Here is a 25,727-nt window from a genome sequence, read left to right as displayed (position 1 = left end):
CGGCATAGAAGGCGAACTTCCAGAAGAGGAACTGGAAGAGGCATAAGTGTAGTGTAGCGTAGTGTAGTGGTTCCAAGGACACTGGTAAGGACAACATTAAGGTTCCATATAGTGGATGGTGGTACCCTTGGTTGAATAACCTGTTTAAGCAATTCTTTGAAAGCTCTGACGAATAGTATCTTGAATAAATAAGAGTGTTGCCTGCTCTGCATGTCAGCTGAGATAAAGGGAAGATGAATCGATGTGTAAGCGAGGCAAGATTTTTGGAAGTGGAGAAGGTAATGCATAATCTCCTGGACTATAAGTTTAAGAGGGTCAAGGTGCTTAGATCATATAGTAATAGACAGAACTCTTCCACTTGGCTGCATAACAGGTTTACAGAGTGGGTCTGCGTGCTTCTTTCAGGGTGTCCATGCATTCTTCAGGAAGAAAGAGATAACCAAACCTGCATCTGTTTCAGGTGTAGACCAACTGAGTGTTTCAGATGCATGTTTAGACCGACAGAGTGACGGAAACTACCTTTTAAATCGTAAACTGCATGACCCACTGGGCGGGCTATATACTGCCCCGAATCCAGTAAAAGGCAGCAACGGGAGGAGAAGATTCCCGTTCAAAAAAATAGACAGGATGTTCACTATATGCAAATAAGTGTCATTTGCTGTGAGAGGTACCACTACGACGAATATGGTACTTGGACAGTGGTAATATCTAGAAAAGTTGTTGCCACATATATCAGCGCTTTGGAGTCTCTAAACACTACACCAAGAGTGAACCTAACTCTGGTAATATCTGGAGGAGGAAAGAAATCCCTTATCTCTTATGTCCTGATGAAGGTGGTTTTCAATTGAATGATTTGCCACCGAAACGCGTCCACGCCACTTTATCTGAATCCAACCACAAGGAAGTCTGGGAAGAAATAAAATCGTTATACCCACCAGCATATTAACTTGATGTACAATGTTGTATCAGCTTATGCAACAGTTTATGTAGATCTGTGCAACACACAGGGTCCCCCATGTATTTGTTTGTTTTAATGAAATGTTTTTTCGCCGGGTTTTAACATGTGTGTACAATGTACGTGGTTCATAAACTTTTGTGAATATTGTGTGATATACAGATTTTTTAAAATTAAATAATTTGTAAACGTTACATCTCGAGTTTAGTGGTTTAGATTAGACTTGATTTAGCCATTTGCTGTATATACCCTAGAATATATATAGTGTGTTCGGTGTATGTATGAGTTGATGAACTTTGTTGTGTATAGCTACCCAAGAGAAGTCCTATTCTTCTACTGACCACTTCTGGACTCCACGATGCCTGCAGCCTGAATCCAGAGAGTCCCCCAGACCGGCTCCGGAAAGAAGAATCAGAGGTCTACAGGTCCCCCTGCACCCAAAGCCCCTGGGTCTTGGTGAGCTAAACCAACAGTGCCCCTACGATCCCTACATTTCTACTTAACTCTTCTGTTGTTGGTCTCCCTCCTGCAACCTCTGGTGCGATGCCTGCAGCCTGTTTGTTTAAAGCAAGTTCTCCATTGGTAAGCATTGGGCGCCCGACGCTGTAATCGCATCCAGCAATCGGCCGCCCCTGTGCCGCTGGTAGTGTATGTTTGATGTTGCTTTATTGTCCCCCCCTGTGCTTGCTCTAACCTTCAAAGCTTAGCTCCTGCAACCCATTTACCTACCTGCAAGCAGTGTGGCTTCAAGCACCCCCACTCTCCATTGAAATGCATTGGGCCGAACTCCGATTTTGACCTCTGTACGCAGTCACCTCTGTCCCACTGGTAGTGCAGTTTTGGTACTCATCTGACCCTTGTCCCTTGCTGACCTTTGGTCCCGAAGGCTAGAACTGTAAGTCGGATACTTGCCTTTATAACCACATTATTGTTTTCCTCAATAGGATAACATTGAACTGTTCAAAAATTGCAATTAATTGTCGGCGTTTAAAGTCTCAAGTATTTTCCTGCAAACCGTACTTTCCTTGTTGCAAAGATCTTGGTCTTACAATAAAATCAGAACAAAGCTTATGTTTATAAAATTTGTGTGGATCTCCTTTTTGAATTGTGAGTCAATTATTGGTCATTTGTGTGCAATACATATCTTACACTCTTCTGTGTTAGGCCTAAGGCTGCTCGCTCACACCATCACTAATAGAGCACTTTGGGTTTACATTGAGCCCTGCTCAGTTCTGGGGGATCTCTGGACTCTGTGCATTTTATAACAACCTAGTGGTATACCTTCTACAGAGCCAGCTTCCTACAGACCTCATGGTTAGTAATAGTGTCATCAGTGATGAAGGCTTGGCTGGATACAGATCCAGGTGTGTATCACCCAGGGGATCTACGTCACAGTTATCCCGCAGGTCATCTCTGGGCTCTGGACCATACAGTTCATCAAAAGGGTCAGCTGGATGGAGTGGGCTACCCCCATATAGAAAGAATGTGGGGACCCCTCCAATGTGCATAAAGGAGGTGGTGCATGAGGTGGTAGTGAAGGAGAAGTAAGAGGAAGCGGAGGAGGAGCAGTAAGGTGGCTAGTGCCCTGGTTTTTACGTATTTTATGCTTGGGAGGTGGGGGATGCTCCCGAGCAAACTGCTCCTCAAAAGTCAATTTTCTTCTCTTGGGAACAGTGTCCTGGTGCTTCGGTGGCAGCTTGGTGGAAATGATGCAGGTCTGGGGGTGGATAAACTGTCACTTTTGTCGAGCATCTAATCTCTCTTTTAAGCGTTGAAGAATTGGTTGCTCCTAATCTTCTGAGCTAAAGGTCAATGACGTCTTAGCGCCAGAGTGTGCCTTTGGAGTCGAGTGAGCCCTCAACGTGGTCAATAGTTTTGGTGTGATGGTATCCTCGGTGCCCATGTTGATTGTTTCCGTGCCGATGGTGTTCTTGGTGTGGATGTCTGATTCAGTGGAGGCGTAGACTGCAGTGCCGGAGGAAAGGACCGTGCCGGCTCGAAAGAGGGGCCATTGTGGCTGCGGAAGGGAGGGTTGTCGGCTCCAAAGCTTTCAGTCAGTGCCGAACACACCCAGAAGGCAGTGGTGGACTAGAAGGCTGCTGTTGATATTCTAGGTTTCTAAAACAAACTCGGGCGTCCCCTCAACAGAAAACACACAAGTTGAGTATTTTACCCAAGGAACAGCATGCCGTTATTTCGGCGGGAAAGGTAAAGTTACAATATTTTGAATTCTAATCTCTAAGAGCGTGCTTCACATAGGGAGGCAAGGTCTATGGAACAACAGTCTTAAGTATCTACAGTGACCAAGTCTATAGTGCATAGCATATCTAAGTATATAAATTTTTTTTAGCCATAAGCATTTTAAAATTCAAACATAAGCATTAATTTCTACGACAATGAACAACACAGATAAAACACTTTCGAGTGATTTAAAGAGATATTTTCCACACCATGAATTTCGTAAACCTCTGTTGTATATTTATTACATATTCCAAAACAAATTAATATTCATACAGTATACAAATTCTTAAAAAACATGATTATACATTTCATAAAAACAGATTAAAACAAGAATCACAAGACTTGTGATTCTTGTTTTAATCTGTTTTTATGAAATGTATAATCATGTTTTTTAAGAATTTGTATACTGTATGAATATTAATTTGTTTTGGAATATGTAATAAATATACAACAGAGGTTTACGAAATTCATGGTGTGGAAAATATCTCTTTAAATCACTCGAAAGTGTTTTATCTGTGTTGTTCATTGTCGTAGAAATTAATGCTTATGTTTGAATTTTAAAATGCTTATGGCTAAAAAAAAATTATATACTTAGATATGCTATGCACTATAGACTTGGTCACTGTAGATACTTAAGACTGTTGTTCCATAGACCTTGCCTCCCTATGTGAAGCACGCTCTTAGAGATTAGAATTCAAAATATTGTAACTTTACCTTTCCCGCCGAAATAACGGCATGCTGTTCCTTGGGTAAAATACTCAACTTGTGTGTTTTCTGTTGAGGGGACGCCCGAGTTTGTTTTAGAATTATTATCCCCCCAGTCCCCAATTGTCCTGAGCGGGGTCCTCCTTTCATTTCTTAGATATTCTAGGTTTGACACCTGACCCCTAATGTGATGGTGCTCAGCCTGTAAATGTGGTCGCTGTGCGACCGTGGGTTGTATGTGGGTGCGGACCTTCCACAGGGTTGGAGTTTTCCGTGATTAAAGCCTTGGGCTCTTGAAGGAAGTTCCCCTTCGACTCGGACCAGCCTCTGAATTGGGCTGGATCAACTGGGCCTCGGAGGGACTGGCTTCTTCTGCGGCTGCGACGTTGCGTTCCCCAAAGATATCGGGGTTGTCTTGGTCTTCTTCGACCAGAATGTGAGTTAGGCCACCTGGAGCTGCTGTGCGAGAGGGAGGGGCAGATATTGGAGGCTTGATCAGTCCAGGAGAACTTGGAATGGCCCTAGAGACAATATTGGAAGGGTGTCCTTTCCATCACTGACTTGGCTTTCTCTGCAACAGGCTGGAGGGCTCCAGAGGGGGCCAGAGTACTGGCCGTGAAGTGTCTCGGGGAGTCAGGATTTCAATGTCCATCTGGTGTAAATGAAGACGGAAGCGGGATTGAGGATTTGATGCAGTGGATTCTTCCAATAAAACAGGAGTCCAGTGATTCGAAGGGCCTGGTGAAAATCACTGTTAAGCGCTGAACACGGATTTCAATCGGTGCATGCTTGAATCTGATGGCAAAAAAAACAAAAAAACAATAGGGCCGGTGCCCATGCACATTTCCAACTAAAAGAGGAGTCACTACATCTCTTGACTCGAAATACTTTTTTTTTTAAGAAGAACAAGTTGCAAATATACAAGCCCAAACCTAGATGGCAAAAGTGTCCATCCTCTAATGCCGTTGGATGGTAAAAGAATTGCCAAAACATACCGGAACAGTGGTTAGGTGTTGGAGTGAGGCTGAAGCCTCCTTGGGCTGGAGAGGCAGGCTTACAGTCATGACCACCCTTGTGGCACAGTGACCAACTAGGTGAAATAGCCAACCTTAAGGGCTTTTCACAGTGAGCGACGATAGGGATCAAAAGCCTGGAAGACATATGGAGGAACGAGTCGCTAATAAGATTTGAGGCCCTTAGTCAGGAATAAGAAATTACTGATGCTGAGCGATTTCGCAACTTATAACTGAGGACCAATTGCTCACAGAACCCATTCCGGACAGTGGGGTATGTGTGATTTACTGGAAACTGATGAATAACTACCCCTACCTGTTGGGACCCCTAAGAAGAACTTGGGCGGACGATTTAGGAGACATAGATGACAACTGGACTGAGGCCTTGAAGGGACCACGTAAAATAGCCATCCGAGCCAGATTCACACTAGTGCAGCTCAAAATTCTCCACAGGGTATATTAGTCAGGCACTCAGAATAGGGACAACTGAGACGTTGCTATGTGTTAGGGGTTGCACCCAGGAGGGCAGATTTTTTCACATCTTGTGGGAATGCCCTGTGATACAGGGTTTCTGGTGGGGGTGACAAATGTGATGTCCAAGGTTATGTCAGCAAAGGTGTTCCAAACGGCTGATACCTATGATACAGGGAGAAGAAGCCTGGCTCCGCTACACCAAGATCAGGCTGGATGGTGGCTGGAGTTGCAAACCGTAACACTGCAAGGAGCGGGGGGGGGTGACCCCTTGCCCCCGAGTGTTGCTGAACAGAAGGCAGATCTAGACTGGTGCCAGAGGGCTGAGGAAGTAGCCTACCGAAGTAGAGATTGTCCAAGAAAGTAGGAAAGGGTGTGGGACCCTGGCGAGAACACCAGTGCACGACTCCGGGGGAATAAAGCAGTGCAGAAGCTAGGCTGGGCAGTCGTTACAATAGGGAGTCGACGAGCTAGATGCATTTTTGGCAGCCGTAAAAGTGCCAGAATACCCATTGTTTGCTGTCAGATGCTTCCTGTCCATTCTACGTCTCATCCTCTGTACTGTGCCATGCTCTCTTGCTCTCTTGCTCACAATGTCTCTTCTTGTACTGTATAGTATGATGAGCTTTGTTCAATAAACTTTTTTATTGCCTTTTATAGAATTCAACACACCATAACTGGTATATAAAATATTACAGATGTAGAAATCTAAATCAAAATGTTTAATGTTTCAAAAGTCAAACTCTACAACACATTTCATTGATCTTACCTGAGCAATTCCTGCTTTTTGGCCCGATTATGAGCGCTGAGAGCTTTCAGCTCTGCCTGCCGCTTGCGCAATTCTGCCAGAACCTCATCTTCTGAATCATCGGTTGGTCGATCCTCAGATTCCAGCAAGCCTTGCGCAATCAGCTCCTCCTTAATACGACCCTCCAGGGACTTGGTGTGTGGGACGCTGTAGAACCAAAAGGTTGTCATTGAATTACAGCTTAAGTGCTACCAATAAAACTTAGTATGTACCAGATTCAGGCCCTGTGAATGTATTCTTATTAGTTTCAGAGATGTTGGATTACTGGGGGCTCATTTATATGTCGGCTGTAAGGATTCTCCATCTCAACATGGACAGAGTTTCCTTATCACTAACATAATGGTCCACCCGCTCGATTTATATGGGGGCAGACGATTGGTGTAACCACAGTGGAGACTATTCCATCATCACCATGGTTACACTCCTCCAACGTCCAGTTACTGTAAAGGCCGCTGGAGCTTGACAAATATATCTGCCCACCTTATTTAGATGGCAGACATACAGGGCAGATAAATCCCTTAAGTAAGGGGCAATGAAAACTGTCTAATACACCCCTCGCCCTGTCACAGCACTTTCCTTTTCATTTTCAAAAAGAAAATCACACTTTGGAATCTTATTTTGGGAGAAAAAAAATATGTTTGACAAATGACTTAACAAAGCATTGGCAGGTACCCCAGTGGCAGCGGATCTTGTCAAAGCTTAATGAACAAACGACTGCCAGCTGGGGGGGTCTTTTCTAAATTAGGTGGGCAGTGACTGTTAGTGCGACAGACTCATTTACTCCATCGCCCTGACAGACTTCTGCTCGACTAATTATAAATCAGCCCCTATGTGCCTTAGACAGAGTTGCCATTTTAAGCATTGTTTTATTCATTAAAAGCTGCATGTAATTTGTAAGAGTTTTATTTCAGTAAATGTCTGCGTACCCTGGCTCATGCTGGACTGGTCATGAGTCTTCAAGCTTGCAGGCCAGAGCCTGTGATGACAACAGAATGTTGAGTGCAGGCAGGTTGTTTGAGGTGTGTCAGGGGAAGGAGGAGATCATTTAGGTATTGTAACTCGCTTGGGGAGTCCTCAAAAACATTATAGGACGAAGGACAGAACTTGTTTAGGGTCCACCTAGTGATGCTCGTTACATACCCTAGCCTCCAGGGACCACCAGCCAAACTGTTTTGGCTTTTCTATTTTATCAGTGAAATTACAATTTGGGATTAAAAACATACAAATGAACTAGAAGGACCATGTTGAGTATCCCTGAAAGAATAGTGCCATCCTGCAGATAGACTGCCAATAGATAGGACAGAAGAAATAACAGTGAATGGAACGATTATGGGCACACAGTTATAGAGAATATATTTGCAGTTTACTTTAAACATGTTTGTATTCTTTTCACTGATACACAACAAAAAGCAATCATCATAGTAAACATATTTGCAATATCAATAGTCATTTATTTTCTCCACCTCCAGTCCCCCAGGGTAGTCATAACCCCCCCACCCTCCAAAATACCAGTAAACACACTTATGGTATCTTTTTGCTCAAGCCGTGGATTTGCAAAAGAAGTTCCCGGTACCCCCTCCGCACTGTCTACCGCATCACCCCTCCATTGCAGCAGTCCCTGCAGACTCCATGCAGGCGTCCATCCCCTCTGCGTGTGCGCCTTGTGTACCCATATCCATAGCCTGCACCCTTACACTAGATCCCCAGACCCCCCCCCCTCGGCCACCTACAATGCCTCCAGTATAACTGCCCAGATGTCTAATCTTCCTCACACCATCATCTTTCCAGGCCAATCTAATGTGAGTCTCCTAAGCTATGGCCACTCAATTGTATCCCTACTACACAGGGACACAGAGGGCTAGCGGGCTCAGTCAGCCCATTGCAATGCGGCTCTTGGCAACAACCAACACTAGCTGCTAAACCTTCTAAGGGTCTCTTCATCCACGATACCAGTCAATCTCGTCAGTCTCGCCGTCACAGTCGCCCAAATGGAGCGCACCATCAGACACAGCCAGGCCATGTGTAGAAAGGAGGCACCCACCTTCCTGCACCTTGGGCAGTCTGCCGACCTACTGGCATCAATTCTGCTCAGCTTAAGTGGCATCAGATAAGTGCAGTACATATCTGAAGAGAATCAACTTAAACCTGCTATTACACAACACCAACCTAGTAAGTGTGCATACCTCCTTCCATTCTTTCTCCGTCAAGTGGTCCTCTAAAACAGCCAACCGCACCTGCCTGGCTGGAAAGTTGCCCCGCACTCTGTTGCCATTGAGTGCCCTACAAATCGGACATCGATCGCTGAGCAGTACTCACCGACAGCAACATTTGCAACATATCTGATTGTCGAGGAGCTTCGGGGAAACCCAGCCATATCGCATGAGCCGAACTACCAATTTTAGCATACTGAAGGGCTGTCCAGGCCCCACCGAGAACTGCGCGCAAGTGTCCTCAGTGACAAAAAGTTTGTCCGAGTACAATCTCGTAATGTCTCACGACCCCCTTTTCTCCAGCGAGCCACAGACCTTGCCTGGATGATACGTTTGAAGGGTACCAAGGAACACATCTCCAGCTCTCTTGCAAAGTGTTTTTGTTGTTGTCTGCCCTAGGCATCAAAAGGGCATCTAACTCCTGAACACAAAGAAGCAGGCAAGCTAAAGTACTGAGAATAAAAAAAGGAGGAGTGAAAGCAGCATTTGTAAGGAATCTCATACATTTTCCAGAACCCAGAAACTCAAATTCAAACGCTCAAACCAATTTGATGAACTTGCTGCAATGCTCCAACTACTTTGAAAGTTTACATGGCCAAAAAGACAAAAGGGAAGTTTTCTGGCATGGTCCTACGCAACCGATACTGAGTGATGGAAGCTATTCAGAAGTAAAACTGTTAACAAGTAAATTCCAAATCAAACCAATGGTTTGAAGCAAGTACACCACTGCATGTACTGCATACACCAGCAATATACAGGTGGGTCCATGTAACAAAGAGTATAAAACTAAATCTATAACTTAACCGGTTTTAAAGGCCTGCTAAAAAAAAATATTATTGGTCATCCGAATCAACAGTGGTCAAACTCTAAATGTACCGTTCGTCATTTGTTTACATGATTGAAATGCCCTTGTTCTTTACTTGATAACACTGATAAGGAATGGCCCAAGAGAAACAAATGGATACATGGTCACAGGTAGCATATTTGCGCAGCTCCACTATCACGCTTTACTATGCCGATCTCCGTTGAGCATATATTGTGATAAAGCCAGATTGCGCCTCCGTTTTGTGACCAAGTAGAGGGCTGGGAGAATGCAAATTTAAATCACTGAGACAGCTACTGTACCTCTAGGGACTTCTCAAAGAAGGGCAACATAGTAAATAGACAAGTCGGCACAGCCATGACTTCAAGATGGCAGTGTTCCTGTAAGGCTCTAACAGACAGGCTGTGATGGAGGCAGCGGCGACACAGGAAGATACACTTAATCGATGCCAGGATCAGGGCTTAGAAGTACTATGGGCCTAAGGCTCTCCTCCTCCATCGGGGACACTGAACGCACACACCATCTGTCCGAACACACACACTGCCCATCCAGTCAAAGTGGGAGGCCACCTAGGGTGACCGGTGGGCCCAATAGACTCCGCGGCCTCTGCGTCAGCGCACACTGGGAGCAACTTCATACCATAAGACAATGACAAAAAGGGGCACAGATTGTAAGGTGGTGATAGGCAGGAATAGAAAAAGAGTAAAAGAGACGGAATAGCACAGATGCTGATCACCATTCCAGACACCGCACACCTCCTACAGAACACCAGCCTTTGCTGAAAAAATCAGGTCTCCTGAATAGTGGCAACAGACCCTCCAGGTACAGATAATTCAAGAAGCTTAGAGACAGATGAAAACAAACGCAAATCCTGGTGTATTAAACTTTTGGCTGCCAACTTGAACTACGATACCTGATGCATCACAAATGCAGGAGTTTCAAAAGAGGCCTACTATGGCTGCTTAAGAGTGTTAGGGTCTTGATAGACAAGGTAAGAGGCCTTATAATGCGCTCTCCCTGACTCAGTACCAATACCAGCATCCTTTTAGTAGAAATGTCAGCCTCCAGACCTGCAGGGCAGTTGCATTCACGGAGGTAGTGAAGGGAGACACACAACCTATACCCACCAAACATTCCAAACCACAAGAAATCAAACTAGAGGCCATAATAAGAGAAATCATTGCAGTAAATATCTTGGTAGGAACTGTGAACGTTACAAAGACCTTGAGGAACTCATAGGTGTCTACAACATACACAGAATTCACCACACTGCACCAACAAATGAAATCTACGAACAAACGAATTGCAGACTTGGAATCCTCACTTTACTCACCCTACACTGGTGAGAAGACATCTGGCACATACGTCAAAAACTCACAGTCCCTCAAGATACGTCGTAATCAGACAATGGCCGATTTTAAGGGACACCAGAAAACATGGAACTAATGGACAAGCAAAATTATAGTTGATGGCAAAACCTCTGAATACACCAAACCACCAGACCTGGAAGAAATCCTGATTACATGGACAACATCAACATGGACATTTGTAAAGCTCCCCAAATGGAAGACCCTCCTGGAGAATGTAAGGTCGCAGACAATAACAAGAAATGTTACATTAGATGATTCCCTACTCTCATTCCCTCTGATGATCAGACAGGGGAGTCCTTAGGCCAGTGAACAGGGACCAATACAAATCCACACCTCCCCCATGAAAGTAGACACACTCTCAACCTCAGAAACAGATTCAGTCTAGATCCGACTCCTAAGCCAGACTTTTATTGCATTTACATGCACCTCTTGACCAATCTCACTCATTAACCATCCACCCCTACACTCATCCCCACATTCACACCATGTGAACTGGAGCCAAGCACACCATGTGCACTCATCCCCACTTTGAGAATTCAAACCATGCACAATCTACATTGTTCCACATTCAGCTTTAATTGATTGGATAGCACTTTATCATCAATCATTTGTACCTTTCCGGGTGACTGTGCATTGGCCGCATAATCCCCTCCTGTTTCTCATTACTATAATAATGAGCACCAATAAAACTTGAATACCACGTCTGGTGAACTCTTTATATTTTTGGAGGTACATTGGAGAAAATTAAAGTTACTGCATGTAAACCATACACTCCCTTTATATTGGCAGTGGTGCAGCAAACATTGCTTTTTCATCTTTCTTTTGACTTACGCCCACAAAAGTTAAAATCACTGTGCGTCACTTCTTATAAAAAGAGCCTTCTATGCCCAAGTAGAGCGTATGTAGGATCTGTCCCACAGCAAAAGCGGTCACAAGAAAAATCTATAAAACATCAGTCGTATAAGGGGGCGCTTCAGAGCAACAGCTGTCGCCATCGTGCCACATCATCTCGACTCCAGAAAGACCGACTGTGTTCACTAGACCTTAATCTTCCTGCCTGGGCTGTAAAAGTTATACTAGGATAGACTTAATCAATCAATCAATCAATCAGTGACACTTATAAAGCGCGCTACATACCCGTAGGGTCTCAAGGCGCTGGGGGGGGTGGGGGGGGGGGGGGGGGGTGGGGGGGGTGCCGCTACTGCTCGAACAGCCAGGTCTTCAGCTTCTTCCTGAAGGAGAGGTGGTCTTGGGTCAGGCGCAGGTCGGGAGGGAGGGAGTTCCAGGTCTTGGCGGCCAGGTAGGAGAAGGACCTTCCTCCTGTAGTCGCTCTTCGGATGCGGGGGATGGCGGCGAGGGCGTGGTTGGCTGATCGGAGGTGGCGTTTGGGAGCGTAGAAGTTGACTCGTCTGTTGAGGTAGCTCGGGCCTTGGTCGTGTAGGGCCTTGTGTGCGTGGGTGAGGAGGCGGAAGGTGATTCTTTTGTTGACGGGGAGCCAGTGGAGGTCTCTCAGATGTCCGGAGATGTGGCTGGTTCGTGGGATGTCGAGGATGAGTCTGGCTGAGGCGTTCTGGATCCGCTGGAGTCTCTTCTGGAGCTTGGCGGTGGTACCGGCGTAGAGGGCGTTGCCGTAGTCCAGTCGGCTGGTGACGAGGGCCTGGGTGACGGTCTTCCTGGTCGCGGTGGGGATCCACCAGAAGATCTTCTGTAGCATGCGTAGGATGTTGAAGCACGCCGAGGAGACGTTGTTGACTTGCCTGGTCATGGAGAGGGAGGAGTCCAGGATGAAGCCCAGGTTTCGTGCATGGTCTGTCGGTTTGGGTGTGGTGCCCAGGGCGGGAGGCCACCAGGAGTCGTCCCAGGCGGAGGGTGAGGAGCCCAGGATGAGGACCTCCGTCTTGTCCGAGTTCAGTTTCAGGCGGCTGGTTGTCATCCACTCGGCTACCTCTTTCATCCCTTCATGCAGGTTGGCTCTGGCGGCGGCGGGGTCGTTGGTCAGGGAGAGGATCAGCTGGATGTCGTCGGCGTAGGAGATTATGCTGAGGTTTTGTTTGCGTACGATGGCCGCGAGGGGGCTCATGTAGACGTTGAAGAGGGTGGGGCTCAGAGATGATCCTTGGGGGACGCCGCAGATGACTTCGGAGGCCTCTGACTTGTACGGTGGAAGGCGGACTCTCTGTGTTCTTCCGTCGAGGAAGGAGATGATCCATTCCAGCGCCTTGTCCTGGATGCCGATGTTGCTGAGGCGCCGTACTAGGGTGCGGTGGCAGACCGTGTCGAATGCCGCAGAGAGGTCTAGGAGGATGAGGGCCGCTGTTTCTCCCTTGTCCATCAGGGCTCGGATGTCATCGGTGGCGGCGATGAGGGCAGTCTCGGTGCTGTGGTTGGCTCGGAAGCCGGATTGTGAGGGGTCGAGGGATCCGTTTGTCTCGAGGAAGGCGGCCATCTGCTTGTTGACGGTCTTCTCGATGACTTTGGCTGGAAACGGGAGGAGCGAGATGGGGCGGTAGTTCTTGAGTTCGGTGGGGTCCGCTGTGGGTTTCTTGAGTAGAGCGCTGAGTTTGGCGTGCTTCCAGCTCTCAGGGAAGGTGGCGGTGTCGAAGGATGTGTTGATGATGTCTCGCAGGTGGGGTGCGATGACAGCGTCGGCCTTGTTGAAGACGTGGTGAGGGCAGGGGTCGGTCGGTGATCCGGAGTGGATGGAGTTCATCGTGTGGATGGTGTCTTCGGTGCTGATCGGGGTCCAGGCGTGGAGGGTGGTGGTGGGGGGCGGTTGTTCGTTCATGGTGTGCGTTGGTTGGTTGTTGAAGCTGCTGTGTATGTCCGCGATTTTGTTGTGGAAGTATGAAGCGAGGGAGTTGCAGAGGTCTTGCGATGGGGTGATGTCGTTGTTTCCTGCGCTGGGGTTGGAAAGCTCTTTCACGATGTTGAAGAGTTCCTTGCAGTTGTGTGCGTTGTTGTCCAACCGGTCCTTGAATGCTGTTTTCTTGGCGGCGCGGATCAGCTGGTGGTGTTTCCGGGTGGCAAGTTTGAAGGAGGTCCTGTTGTCCGGTGTCGGTTCCCTTCTCCAGACTTTCTCGAGGGCTCGGCAGTTCTTCTTGGAGCTTTTGAGTTCGTCGGTGAACCATGGGGCCTTCTTGCTGCCGGGTCTGCTAGGCGGGTTCCTCAGTGGGGCGAGTTCGTCCGCGCAGTTGCTGATCCACTTCGTGAGGTTGTCGGCGGCCTGGCTGGGGTTCGCTGTGCTGGCAGGAGGGTGCTGGCTCAGGGAGGTGGCGAGCTGGTCTGCTGTGATCTTGTTCCAGCTTCTGCGGGCGGCCTGTTGCTGGTGGTGAGTCGTCGTTCTCTTGAAGGTGAAGTGGACGCAGCTGTGGTCCGTCCATTGAAGCTCAGTGGCGTGGCTGAAGTCGATGTCTGTGCTGGAGGAGAAGACTGCGTCGAGTGTGTGTCCGGCGAGGTGGGTGGGGGTGGACACCAGTTGCTTGAGTCCCAGGTTGGCGAGGTTGTCGAGCAGGGTGCTGGTGTTGTGGTCGTTGTTGTTCTACAGATGGAAGTTGAGGTCTCCCAGGAGGATGTAGTCAGCGGAGGGGAGGGCATGCGAGCTGACGAAGTCGGCGATGTCCTCGCTGAATTGTGTGCGTGGTCCAGGGGGTCGGTAGATCAGGGTGCCTCTGAGGGTGGTGTTCGGGTTGGTGTGGATCTGGAAATGCAGGTGTTCGGCGCTGGTCAGGGTGTTGTCAGTGCTGGTCGTGAGACGGATGGTGCTCCTGTGGACGATGGCGATGCCTCCTCCCATCTGATTGGCGTTTCGGTCCCTCCGGACGATCTTGTAGCCCTCTGGGATAGCGATGGCGATGTCGGGAGCTGAAGAGGCGTTCATCCAGGTCTCCGTGAGGAAGGCAACGTCAGGGGCTGTGGCGTCTAGGAGGTTCCAGAGTTCGATGGCGTGTCTGTGGACGGAGCGGGTGTTGAGCAGGATGCACTTGAGGTGGGTGCTGCTGGTGTTCGACTTGGCGGGTGTTGGTGCGAGGCAGGTCCGGATGCAGGAGAACTTGCAGGCGTGGCAGCTGAAGGGTCCGTGGGTGCGACGTGGTGTGGCTTGGTGGCACTCTGGGCGTCGGCCGGTGTTGAGTGCGTTGAGGGTGGCGGCTGAGTACGTCCTGCGGGTCGGTCGGGGTCTCCGAGGACCAGGGGTCCTGGCGCTGGTCGCGATCCGGTCGCGGACGGGCGCAGACGGGCTTACCTTTGGCGCGCCTTCGGCGCACAAACGGCGCACCCGCTGCGCGGGACCGCTGCGCGTTCGCACGGTCGCCATTTAAGGCGAAGTGCGCGGGTGGGCGGAGCAGCTGCGAGGCGGGAGCGGGGAGGGTTACAGAAGAGAAAAAAGGGGCGGGGACAAGCGGCGGTGGCGGGAAGGGAGGGCGGAGGGCGGCGGGGTAGGTGGACAACAAGGAAGGAAAGCCAAAAACACGGGCCAAAAGAAAATAAGCAATACAGGCTTATACAGGCACAAATAATTGACAAAACAAGGGAAAAACGAAGTTAGGCAAAAACAGGCACAAATACGTGACAAAACAAGGCAAAAACAATCCCCGCAGCGGAGGCAGCCGGCAACCGGCAAAATGAGGCAGCGGCGAGGCAGAGGGCAGGCAAGGGGCACACGCAGCAGCTGGTGGCCGTGCGGCGCGGGGGTGTCCCACAAGTGGGTCACACTCACCTGCGTCGCACAGTCGCCATTTAAGGCCAAGGGCGCGGGTGGGCGGAGCAGCTGGGAGGCGGGAGCGGGGAGGGTTACAGAAGAGAAAAAAGGGGCGGGACAAGCGGCGGTGGCGGGAAGGGAGGGCGGAGGGCGGCGAGGTAGGCGGACAACAAGGAAGGAAAGCCAAAAACACGGGCCAAAAGAAAATAAGCAATACAGGCTTATACAGGCACAAATAATTGACAAAACAAGGGAAAAACGAAGTTAGGCAAAAACAGGCACAAATACGTGACAAAACAAGGCAAAAACAATCCCCGCAGCGGAGGCAGCCGGCAAAACGAGGCAGCAGCGAGGCAGAGGGCAGGCAAGGGGCACACTCAGCAGCTGGTGGCCGTGCGGCGCGGGGGTGTCCCACTTATGTGTTGCTTCCTACCAAAAACAGTCAACGATCCAGCAAGACAGTTTCAGCGATGGACAGAGTGGTGCTCACCTGAAAGGCTTGTTCTGGCTCCGAGGAGATGTGCTAGCCCCATCCGTTCCAGATTCTTTCCCAGCTATGTCTGGGATTGAGGAGTCTTCAACGGGAGATATAATATTCTCCTAATCGAAAATGGAATTAAAAAGCAGTTGATCAGATAGTGTCTGCAGGAGAAACAAGAACACAAACGCTTACAAGGCAGTAGGTTGATCTGAAGCCAAATGTGTTGAAGAAAACAGGCCTTCTGGAAAAATTATCCTTGCACTAGCTGCTTCTTTAAACATGTTCACACAACAGTCAAGATGACCTCTGCAACTGGAGCTTCACTACACTGGAAGAGTGTCCCAGTCAATACAAAAGCAATGATGTCTGCACAACCTCCTACATCAGTTCACCATAGTTGTGGGATTCCACTACCGGAGAAGCAGTCAGGCATAGTTTACCGAAGACTGTGGCAAAAAGCACTAAGTTACAAACCTGAGTTAGACTTATTAAAATAAATAGAGTCCAGAAGCGATACTGTAGTTGTCGCAAATCTCCTTTTTCCATAAATGAACTGTCATCAAAATCTGCCCCCCCCCCCCCCAAAAAAAATATTTGAGAAATAATCTTAGTTGATGTTGCAAAACTATACTGTCTACATTTAGGTCGTTGAAGGAAGTCAATCTCAAACTTGCCTTAAGTAGAAGACTGTTGCAACAGACAAGCTTAAGACGCATAAGGCATCTAGTGCCAGTTCAGTAAGATTTTAAAACCTGCTTTGATTTGTGCGAGCCCGGAAGAAAATGTCTTATATTTTTAAGGAGATCTTTCACTTGCTATACGCTATGGAAATAGCCACCTGAGTCCAGTAACAACCCCAAAGCAGAAGGGTACAATCTACACAGAGACGAAGCTGTGGGGAAGGCTTGTCACTTTCAAGGAACAAGAGTGAGCATTCTAGCAGTCAATGGTATAAAGACATATGGAGGGGGTACACACTGAGCACAAGGAGAATCCTCTCTTTCAGAGACCGTATGAGGAAGACTGGGAAGGGAACTGGATCTGAGCTGAGGGAAACAAAGCATGGCACCTGGTTTCTGCCCAAATGTTAAATGATAAAATACTTTGATGCTCTTATGTTATTATGCTTCCTATTTTACACTAACTCTACACCACCCAGATCTTCACGAATGGTCAAGGGAGGTGTTTAATTATTCATTTATTTGAAGTTAGTATAGTGCAGATCTTAGATAGAGTACTTTACAGGTGAAAAAGAATAGAAGATACAGAACTAGAATACCTCAGTGATGTTGAGTACACACAAATTCTTTGTGAAAAAATTTACGGGCTGATCTCAGGTTCCGCATGTCTAACATCCAACACAACGTGTTTCCGAGGGGGTTGAGGAGAAGGATATGGAGTTCTAGATTTTGGGTCTCCTCCCTGAGAAAGCTTGGTTCATAGTTCTGGCATTCTTGAAGGCTGGAGCTTTCAGAGGAGAGTGTCTGTGCTTTGAAGTGCACATGAGCCACCTTAGATGATCAATTTACTGGATTGGCAACTCGAGTGCAGACTTATGAACATTTCACACTAGTTTCAACAGACTTCTCAACTCGTTGGGCAGGCACCCGATACTTGCCAGCATCTTACCACTGCTTGCATTCTCTCATCATATCACTGTGGTTATATCTTGACTCAATGACAGAAGCAGCCTTAATGTAGGCACTTAAAGCTCTCTCACAATGTGGATAATAGGTACTATGCACAACAACAGGACTCCTGCCTAGAGTGCATAAATATTATAACACTTTCCTTTTGCTCCAGTCTCTACACTACTAGTCACAGTACTCTTCACTGTCCATTTCAAATTTAGGGCCTCATTAGGATCGCGGTTTTTCCGCATCATCCGGACCGGCGGAAGTGTCCGCCGGCCCGGAGTATGTGGAAAAACCGCTGCGGAGCCTTCAAAGACCCCCCGCCAGATTAGGATGGCTCAGGAAGACCGTCCGCCGCGGTCGCCTTCCGACCGTGGCGGAAAAGCTCTAATATGTAGACACCGCCAGCCATATATAGGATGGGGGTAAATAGATGCCTTTCCGCGGCGGCTTCTCCGCCGTGGAAAGGCATACAGTGATTTCTTTGGGGGCCCGTTGCAGGCCCCCAGGGTGACGGGGGGTGGGGGGTGCACATGGGGGGTACCTATGGTACCCCCCTGCATTTGCATGCACAAAGCGGCAGGCACCACGCGGTGCCTGCCGCTTTGTGCACGCATTTTTAACATTGCGGCGGGTGCTGCTTCAAGCAGCACCCGCCGCAATGTTAAACATACAGGATGTGACCGCCAGGGTGGCGGTCACATCCTAATCTGCACGGAGGGACCGCCGCTGCCCCTGCGGACGGTCCCTCCTACTCTGGGGTGGCAGACGGACGAAGGTCCGTCCGCCATCCTAATGAGGCCCATAGTCTCTACATTTGTAGCTGACTAATTGAAACAAAATCTCCCACGCCCTTGGAGGTTCTTGGGTGCCCCATTTTGTAAGATACTCAGGAATATTTTTGGTTGTGCACCCAAACATAGGAATAAACATTCTTCTCTCAACAAGGAGTTATTATAAGGAAATCCATTCTTTCCATCCTATCCCTTGTTTAAACTCTACAAAACACACAGGAATGTCAAGAACACAAACCTAACACAACTAATGCAAAAAAACAAAAAAAACAAAAACACAACAAATAAAATGCCTTTTACTAATCTACTAGCCTCTAATCTTGGGTTTCGGAGTAGAGTGCTACTCGCTGCAAAGCGCTTTAACGCTTTGTCAGGGGTAGTAAGTGTTATTTAAATACCATTTACAATATCAATTCAACACCTGGCTCTTTTCAAAATACGGTACTGTTCAAGGTCCACTCACCTGCCCATCACAGCATGGTATGTTTTCTGACTTTCAACTCACCAGGATAATATAATACAATACCACAGAGAGACAAGGGTTACGGAAGGGTATACCAGTACTACGACACTACAAAGCATGATGTTCTAGATGAAGCGTCACTAGCTCAATACAAACGTTCAAGGTGGATTGGCTCTGAATGCAGTTCCAAGGAGCCGTTTAAAGACTCACCTCTACGAGAGCCTGCAGAAGCCGCTGGGTTAATGGTCCAAAGGGACAACCATCTTCTGGCTGATCATGCTGCAGCTCAGATTTCTTCAGCAGGGCTTCCATATCTAGAACAAGAGTCAAAGTGATGAAATATAATGATCAACAAAGAGTCTGTGTTAAGCAGCTAAAAGAATCAAAATCTAAAGATAACGATAAGCAGGGAATCGTAGGCACAAACATCACAATAAGCAGTCAATAAGAAAAGGGAAGTGGCAGCGCACGCTTAATTTTTAAAATATGGTTGCCCTAGTACAGGTCCAGGTGTAAATGTATCCAATCAAGGAGCTGTGAAATGGAAGCCATGGCACTTAGCAAGCAGTCAAGAACAGATTCAAAAGTCAATCAATCAATCATTTGTAGAGCGCACTACTCACCCGTAAGGGTCTCAAGGAGCTGGGGGGGGGATGGGGTGGTGCTTCTACTGTTTGAACAGCCAGGTCTTGAGAAGTCTCCTGAAGGTCAGCAGGTCCTGGGTCTGTCGCAGGTGGATGGGGAGGGTGTTCCAGGTCTTGGCAGCGAGGTGGGAGAAGGATCTGCCGCCGGCGGTCGTTTTGTGGATGCATGGAATGGTGGCGAGGTCAGCGGAGCGAAGCTGGCGGTTTGGGGTGTAGAAGGTGAGTCATTTGTTTAGGTATGCCGGTCCAGCATTGTGGAGTGCCTTGTGAGCGTGGGTGAGGAGCTTGAAGGTGATCCTCTTGTTGATGGGGAGCCAGTGCAGGTTTCTCAGGAATGCTGCGATGTGGCTGTGGCGAGGTATGTTGAGGATGAGGCGTTCTGTATGCGGTGTAGTCTTTTCTGGAGTTTGGCCGTGGTTCCCGCGTAGAGGGCATTCCGTAGTCCAGTCTGCTGCTGACGAGTGCCTGGGTGACCGCCCTTCTTGGCCCGGTGTAGATCTTGCGAAGCATGCAGAGGGTGTTGAAGTAGGAGGAGGAGATGCCGTGGACTTGCTGGGTCATTGATAGCTTGGAGTCCAGGATGAACCCCAGGTTGCGTGCGTGGTCGGTGGGTGTCGGTGAGGCTCCCAGTGTGGCCGGCCACCAGGAGTCCTCCCAGGTGGAGAGGGTGGAGCGGAGGATGAGGACCTCCGTCTTGTCCACGTTCAGTTTCAGACGACTGTGCTTCATCCATTTGGTGACGGCCTTCATTCCTTCGTGGAGGTTGGTTTTGGCGGGGTCCTTGGTGAGGGAGAGGATCAGCAGGGTGTCATCGGCGTATGAGACGATGTTGAGGTTGTGTGATCGGATGATGTTGGCAAGCGGTGCCATGTGAATGTTGAAAAGGGTCAGGCTGAGGGAGGATCCTTGGAGTACGCCGCAGGTGATCTTGGTGGCTTCGGAGCGGAATGGAGGGAGGCGGTCTCTCTGGGTTCTGCCGGTGAGGAAGGGGGTGACGCAGTCCAGGGCTTTGTAGTCAATCCCTGTGTCGTGGAGGCGTGCGCGTAGGGTGTGGTGGCAGACGGTGTCCAAGGCGGCCGAGATGTCCATGAGGATGAGGGCCGCGGTTTCGCCGTTGTCCAGCAGGGTCCTGTTGACGCCTGGGTTGGCGATGAGGGTGGTTTTGGTGCTGTGGTTGCTGCGGAAACCGGATTGGGATGAGTACATGGTGTTGTTCTCCTCGAGCAAAGCAGGTCAGTTGCCTGTTGACAATCTTCTGGATGACTTTTGCCGGGAACGGGAGAAGGGAGCTAAACCCACAACAATGTAATTAAATATTATAACTAAACTGGCAAAAGAGTAGAATGTTTCTTTGTTCCTTCTGGATTATTCTGCTGTTATTTGGCTCCACTTTAAAACTTCAAGGGCACACAATGTTTCATATAGTCCATTGTGCAAGAGTTTCACCAGGAAGGGACCATCAAGACGACCTGTCAATTACCAGAGGGTATCTTTTCAAAATCTTTAATGATTATTTGTAAATTGAGGTTATGATCAAAGCTTGTTAAAGAAAAAAATAATTTCATACACCCTAGATGAAACACTTCAATGGGAGAAGATTATTTCGAGGATCTTGAGGTGTGGTTTCATTAAATCATTTACCATCTCCAAAGTCAACACTGCTAACAATACTGACTTTTTTATCAGACAATGAAGAGGTGGTCAAGATATAAGGAGAGGTATATTGGAAAGGAAGGTCCGTAAAGGTCTGTTATGAAATCAGTTTTGAAAAGGAATGAGTGATTCATGAGGACATTTTCAAATAAACTCCACTACAGCATGTGCTAAAGGAAATATTGAAATCTTTTCTAGCACTAAAATTGTGGTCAAAAACCTTTCATCAGAAGTTTCAAATCTTGCCTCATGTCAGAGTAAACAAATGTTATACCACCCTATCTTCTGCACTCCTGATAGTCACAATGACATCCTGTGGCTTGCAGCAAAAGGTGATACTCCTAAAGAAGCCATGAGGCTTTTAATAGAAAATGATTTGTGCAAAGCCAAAGTTTTGGCATTTGAGTAGGCCATGCACAAAGAGCCACATAATAGCAGAAAACAAGTAAACACACATTAACACATGTGGAGAAAACCAAACATCTAAAGGCTTCCATTCACACAACACACCACAAACAGCAGCGCACATGAAGACACTAATGAATGCTGAGCCACAAAGACAATTATATTTTCAAATGAATGACAACGATCCACGTAAGAGTGGAGGCAGAAAAGGACAGGTGAATAGATGGATATAAGAAATAACATGGGGAGCCGGTGGACAGGTGTGGGCACAGATGGCATTGACAAACCAACGAATAAGAAAAGAAATGTACATTTGATGTTGACGATTTTTCACCTGATTTTCCTTTAAAGATATCAGGGGATTTGTTGTGCTTCTTAAGTTGACATTATGATACAGTTTGTGCTTCAGCTGAGGTGGATTCTGCATGACAACAGCAAGTTTTAAACGGGGGACCTTAAAGCATTCAAAATTATGTCTGTTAAACCAACTAGGAACAGGGTATTTCTACCCATGGTGCGTTGTGGATGATACAAGCACATATTCACCTTTGTAAATGTCTTAGGGCCCGATTTAAATCTTTGCGGTAATGGTACTACCGTCACTTTTTCAACAGATTCACTGCCTGTCTACTTGGCGGTCCACCCGCTCTATTTAGATTTTGGCGGGTTGGTGTACGAAAGACCACCAGAGTTCGCTGACTCAGCCAATAATTCTCACCCGCGTCAACGGCAGAAGTGGCTTTCGGCAGGAGTCCAGCCAAGATCATCACCGAGCTAATCATGATTTACCTTTCTGTCAAGGCAACTGTGGCGGGAATACCTCCTACTTTCAGTTGGCGAAATCTAAGGAATTGAGGTTAAAAAGAACCTTTTTTTTTTACTGCTTTCCACTACCATTTGCAGTCTTGAACCCCATAGTCCAGGTCCCTTCTGTCCTGCTCCAAATCCACCAAGACGCCAAACAACTCTGTTGTCGCTGGGATCGAAGGTGTACAATTGTCTTACTATGAATCATGCGTTGGCAATTGCTGAAGTTTTTTTTGTATTGCTCTTACATACAATCTTCCCATATGTGTAATTCAGCAGTGTTCATTTCCCAAATTATCAATGTAAAATTAACACATCTGTATTGACAATTAAAAAAAATATTGTTTTTGTGGTGCCTGTGGGTGTGCGTTCAATAGTGTGTGTATGTTGTTTGTGTGGCATGCAATATGTAACAAAATGGGGCATAACACATTACCTGTACATGTTTTTAAGCCAAACACAACATATAGGTTTATTGACACGAAAATAAGTAATAGTTACCAATCTCCACTCAACCACTACGACATTACGATCACAATGGAGACATTCATAGAGGCTTCGAGGAATACCGCCAGCCTGACGGAGACAGCACACATCTAAAAACGGCGTGCGGAACTCCGTCAACTCGACGGAGCATCTGAAACCGCTGCCTCGGGGGGACGGCGGGAGCACCGCCGAGTTCCAAATCAGGCCCACCGTGCCTCGTCTCAACAGAAGCATTAAGGCAGATGCTAAGACTCCCGTGTTTGAATAATGGGGCAGCCACCTTTGACAGCATTACTGCTTCCTCCAACATTACTGTGGATTCATGTTTTGGCACTAAACACTACGCAAGACGGTCAACGACGCTCATCATTAACCTCAACTTCACTGTTTTAGTACACCAGATCTGTTCAAAAGACACATACATTTGAGGGAACAGCAGACTACTTTTCTGAATGTGAAACAAACATAACAGAGAAAAGACCCACTTAGCATGACAAGCCTAGAGCAATTTTATAATACTATACCAAGTTGCCTAATGTGGCCCCTCAGTCATAGTTAATACGGTTTAATCGTTCACAAGCGTTTGTGTGCAGTTATCGTCTACCTTTTGTGTCCAGTTCGGTCAGAAGGCCCTTCTTCTTGTCAGCAGCTGCAGCAGCCCGAGCACCATCCTTCTGCTCTTCTAGCAGGTCTTCCTGAGCCCATCGCTGAGAGTAGTGCTTCCCCAGGGGAGGGATCTGAAGAGACATCAATAATCAGAAAGAAATAACGTTGCATCCTATACATCTCAAACTGCACAGAACTATGTAACTTTCATTTGCAATAACCCTGCAATATGGGATAATGGCAATAATGCGTTTACACAGAAAAACTGAATGCGATGGCATGCATGGCCCATATGGTCTACATGCTCAGAGCCTACAAGGTATCCAGCTTTACCTTTCCTTGTACAACAAACACATCCCTGCCACTGCTGACATGCACAAGCACAGTCGCGCTGTGCCAATAATAATAAACACTTTTCTCTACTCTGAGTAGTTCCTAGGCCTGAGGATCCTTTGTTCATTGTGAAAACAAAACATGCTTGCTTAGCCACAGACATCATAGTGGTTAGAACACAAGTCTGTTTTAGGACAGCCACGGGGGTCTCTAGTAAACGCGTTCTGTGGGCGATGGTCACTTCAGCTTTACCAAGGACAAATGCAGGAGTTTAACCCCTTCGCTGCTGGCCCGTTTCTGCCGCTGTGCGGTAAACAAACGAACAGGGCGGGCCGTGATGAACCCCAGCCGTCATCAGCACACAAGCACCACGGAGCGTGACCGCTGGGGTTCGTCACCACCATACAAGGGGTTAAGAACATATTTCCTATATTATGTGCCTTTACAGTTTTTGAACAGTAGAAACGCTCGACTCGGATATTAAGAGGTGCTGTTTATGTGAAAATTAAGAAAGAGGTGACATAAAAGTATTTGCCTAGGATTACACACTTTGTGACGAGTTTATGGGGCAAGCACATTACAGTTTGGTCGAGCAGATTATTCAAGTCACCAGACCTGCAGGCCTGGTGACATTTTATTAATTTTTCGAGGCCTGTTATTGTAGGACACTATGAGAGTTAAGAAACTTGAGGAGTCGTCACCTATGCTCAACTGCCCATGGTATCTCAGGTGCACTAATTAATAGAGATACTGCCATTAATCTTTTATGGAACGCAAAAACAAAGCTATGTCATGGTGCTTGAATAAAGTGTAGTCCACAATGAGCCTAGCAGACACACATAAGAGGATATGCAAGATCAAGAATACACAACTAATGGATAGAAACTTCAGGTGCCCAGATTATTACTGTACTTCAGTGGCAATCTAATGGTAGACAGCACCATACAAATACTCATAATAAAACAAAGATAAAGAATTGTGAACATTCCCTTTGATGCTAGAGCGTTTAACTTGCAGGTGGACAGCAGACAGTCACTCAGAGGTCTTGGGTTCCACCCGGGATAGACCTGTACCTTGTAGTGATCGGCTTCATCTTCCGGGGGTTTCAGCAGTTCCTCCACGGCACGGACCTCCTCACATGTAATATCAGCACAGTACGGCTCCACAGAGGCCCAAAACCTAAAAACAAAAAAAAATGGAAATTAATTTATCTAGCCAGAGTTCCGGCCCCATAAATTTAAAAATTAAAACAAAAAGGAAGAATGGGAGGTGGACCCAAAGACCTCTTTTACCGAAAAGTGCAGGGGATACAATCAGCGGATTGGCAGTGCTGATGGGTGCAATTATGAGCTGCAACAAGCTTTTGACAATGTCAATAGGTCCAGCTTTTAAATTAGAGTGTTCTAGTAACTGGTCAATTTAGGTACTCAATAAGAGATCATACATGCACTCTTGGTCATCCATGCAGACATGCATCCGCTCATCCACCAAGAGACTCATTCTTGCATTTACCCATTAGAAACCACAATAAATTCATACAAACTCAAAATATATGCAGGATAAATTAAAATAATTAAAGAAGTAAACATGCAGCCACTGAAACATGGCTTAAAATAACAAATAAAATTAAACATAGCAGTGAGTGGGTGTCTTGCAATGGTATTGTACATAGTATATCGTTCTTTTAAAGTCCCAGCATCGCTGTCATATTTAGAACCAATGTGCTGGACATTTTGGCATGGTAAAACGATGATACAGTATGGACAATACCTTTCCATTGTGGTTGCCTGGTTTAGAGGCAGTGGCTTCGTAGCACTGCAAGTGAATTGAGTGGCAAGCAAGTGGGCACTATCTGGGAAGCTGTATTTATGCTCCCAAAAATTAAAATTAAAAAGTAAGCAAAGAAAATCAAAACGGGACTTATAAAAGGAGACTATGGAGTGCTAAAGGACTGTCCCACCAGTAGTAAGACTGAAGCACACTCATTTTAAGGAGGATGTGCACCTGATTAAATAAATACAGTCACTCACAGGGCAATATAGCCAAAAGCTGAAGTGGGTTGGCCCTTTACCTCGTGCTGTATGAGGTCATGAATGGAAGCAGTCTAAATGGTATTCATTCAAACAAAA

At 47.1% G+C, this 25,727-nt stretch overlaps 1 protein-coding gene across 1 annotated transcript in view; it reads right to left on the bottom strand.

Moving 5' to 3' along the window:
• TADA3 (transcriptional adaptor 3) overlaps positions 1-25,727 on the bottom strand; it is an 84,940-nt gene that overhangs the window by 10,373 nt on the left and 48,840 nt on the right. The window contains exons 4-8 of the mRNA XM_086939377.1: positions 24,672-24,777; positions 23,264-23,396; positions 18,875-18,978; positions 15,783-15,892; positions 6,155-6,340 (exon numbers count right to left, since the gene is read on the bottom strand). Of these exons, the coding sequence (XP_086795503.1) occupies positions 6,155-6,340; positions 15,783-15,892; positions 18,875-18,978; positions 23,264-23,396; positions 24,672-24,777 (639 nt within the window). The remainder of the gene's footprint in view (positions 1-6,154; positions 6,341-15,782; positions 15,893-18,874; positions 18,979-23,263; positions 23,397-24,671; positions 24,778-25,727) is intronic.

The sequence above is a fragment of the Lissotriton vulgaris genome, chromosome 9, assembly GCF_964263255.1.
Source record: "Lissotriton vulgaris chromosome 9, aLisVul1.2, whole genome shotgun sequence".
Taxonomy (NCBI): Eukaryota; Metazoa; Chordata; class Amphibia; order Caudata; family Salamandridae; genus Lissotriton; species Lissotriton vulgaris.
This window is presented reverse-complemented; position numbering and strand designations above follow the sequence as displayed.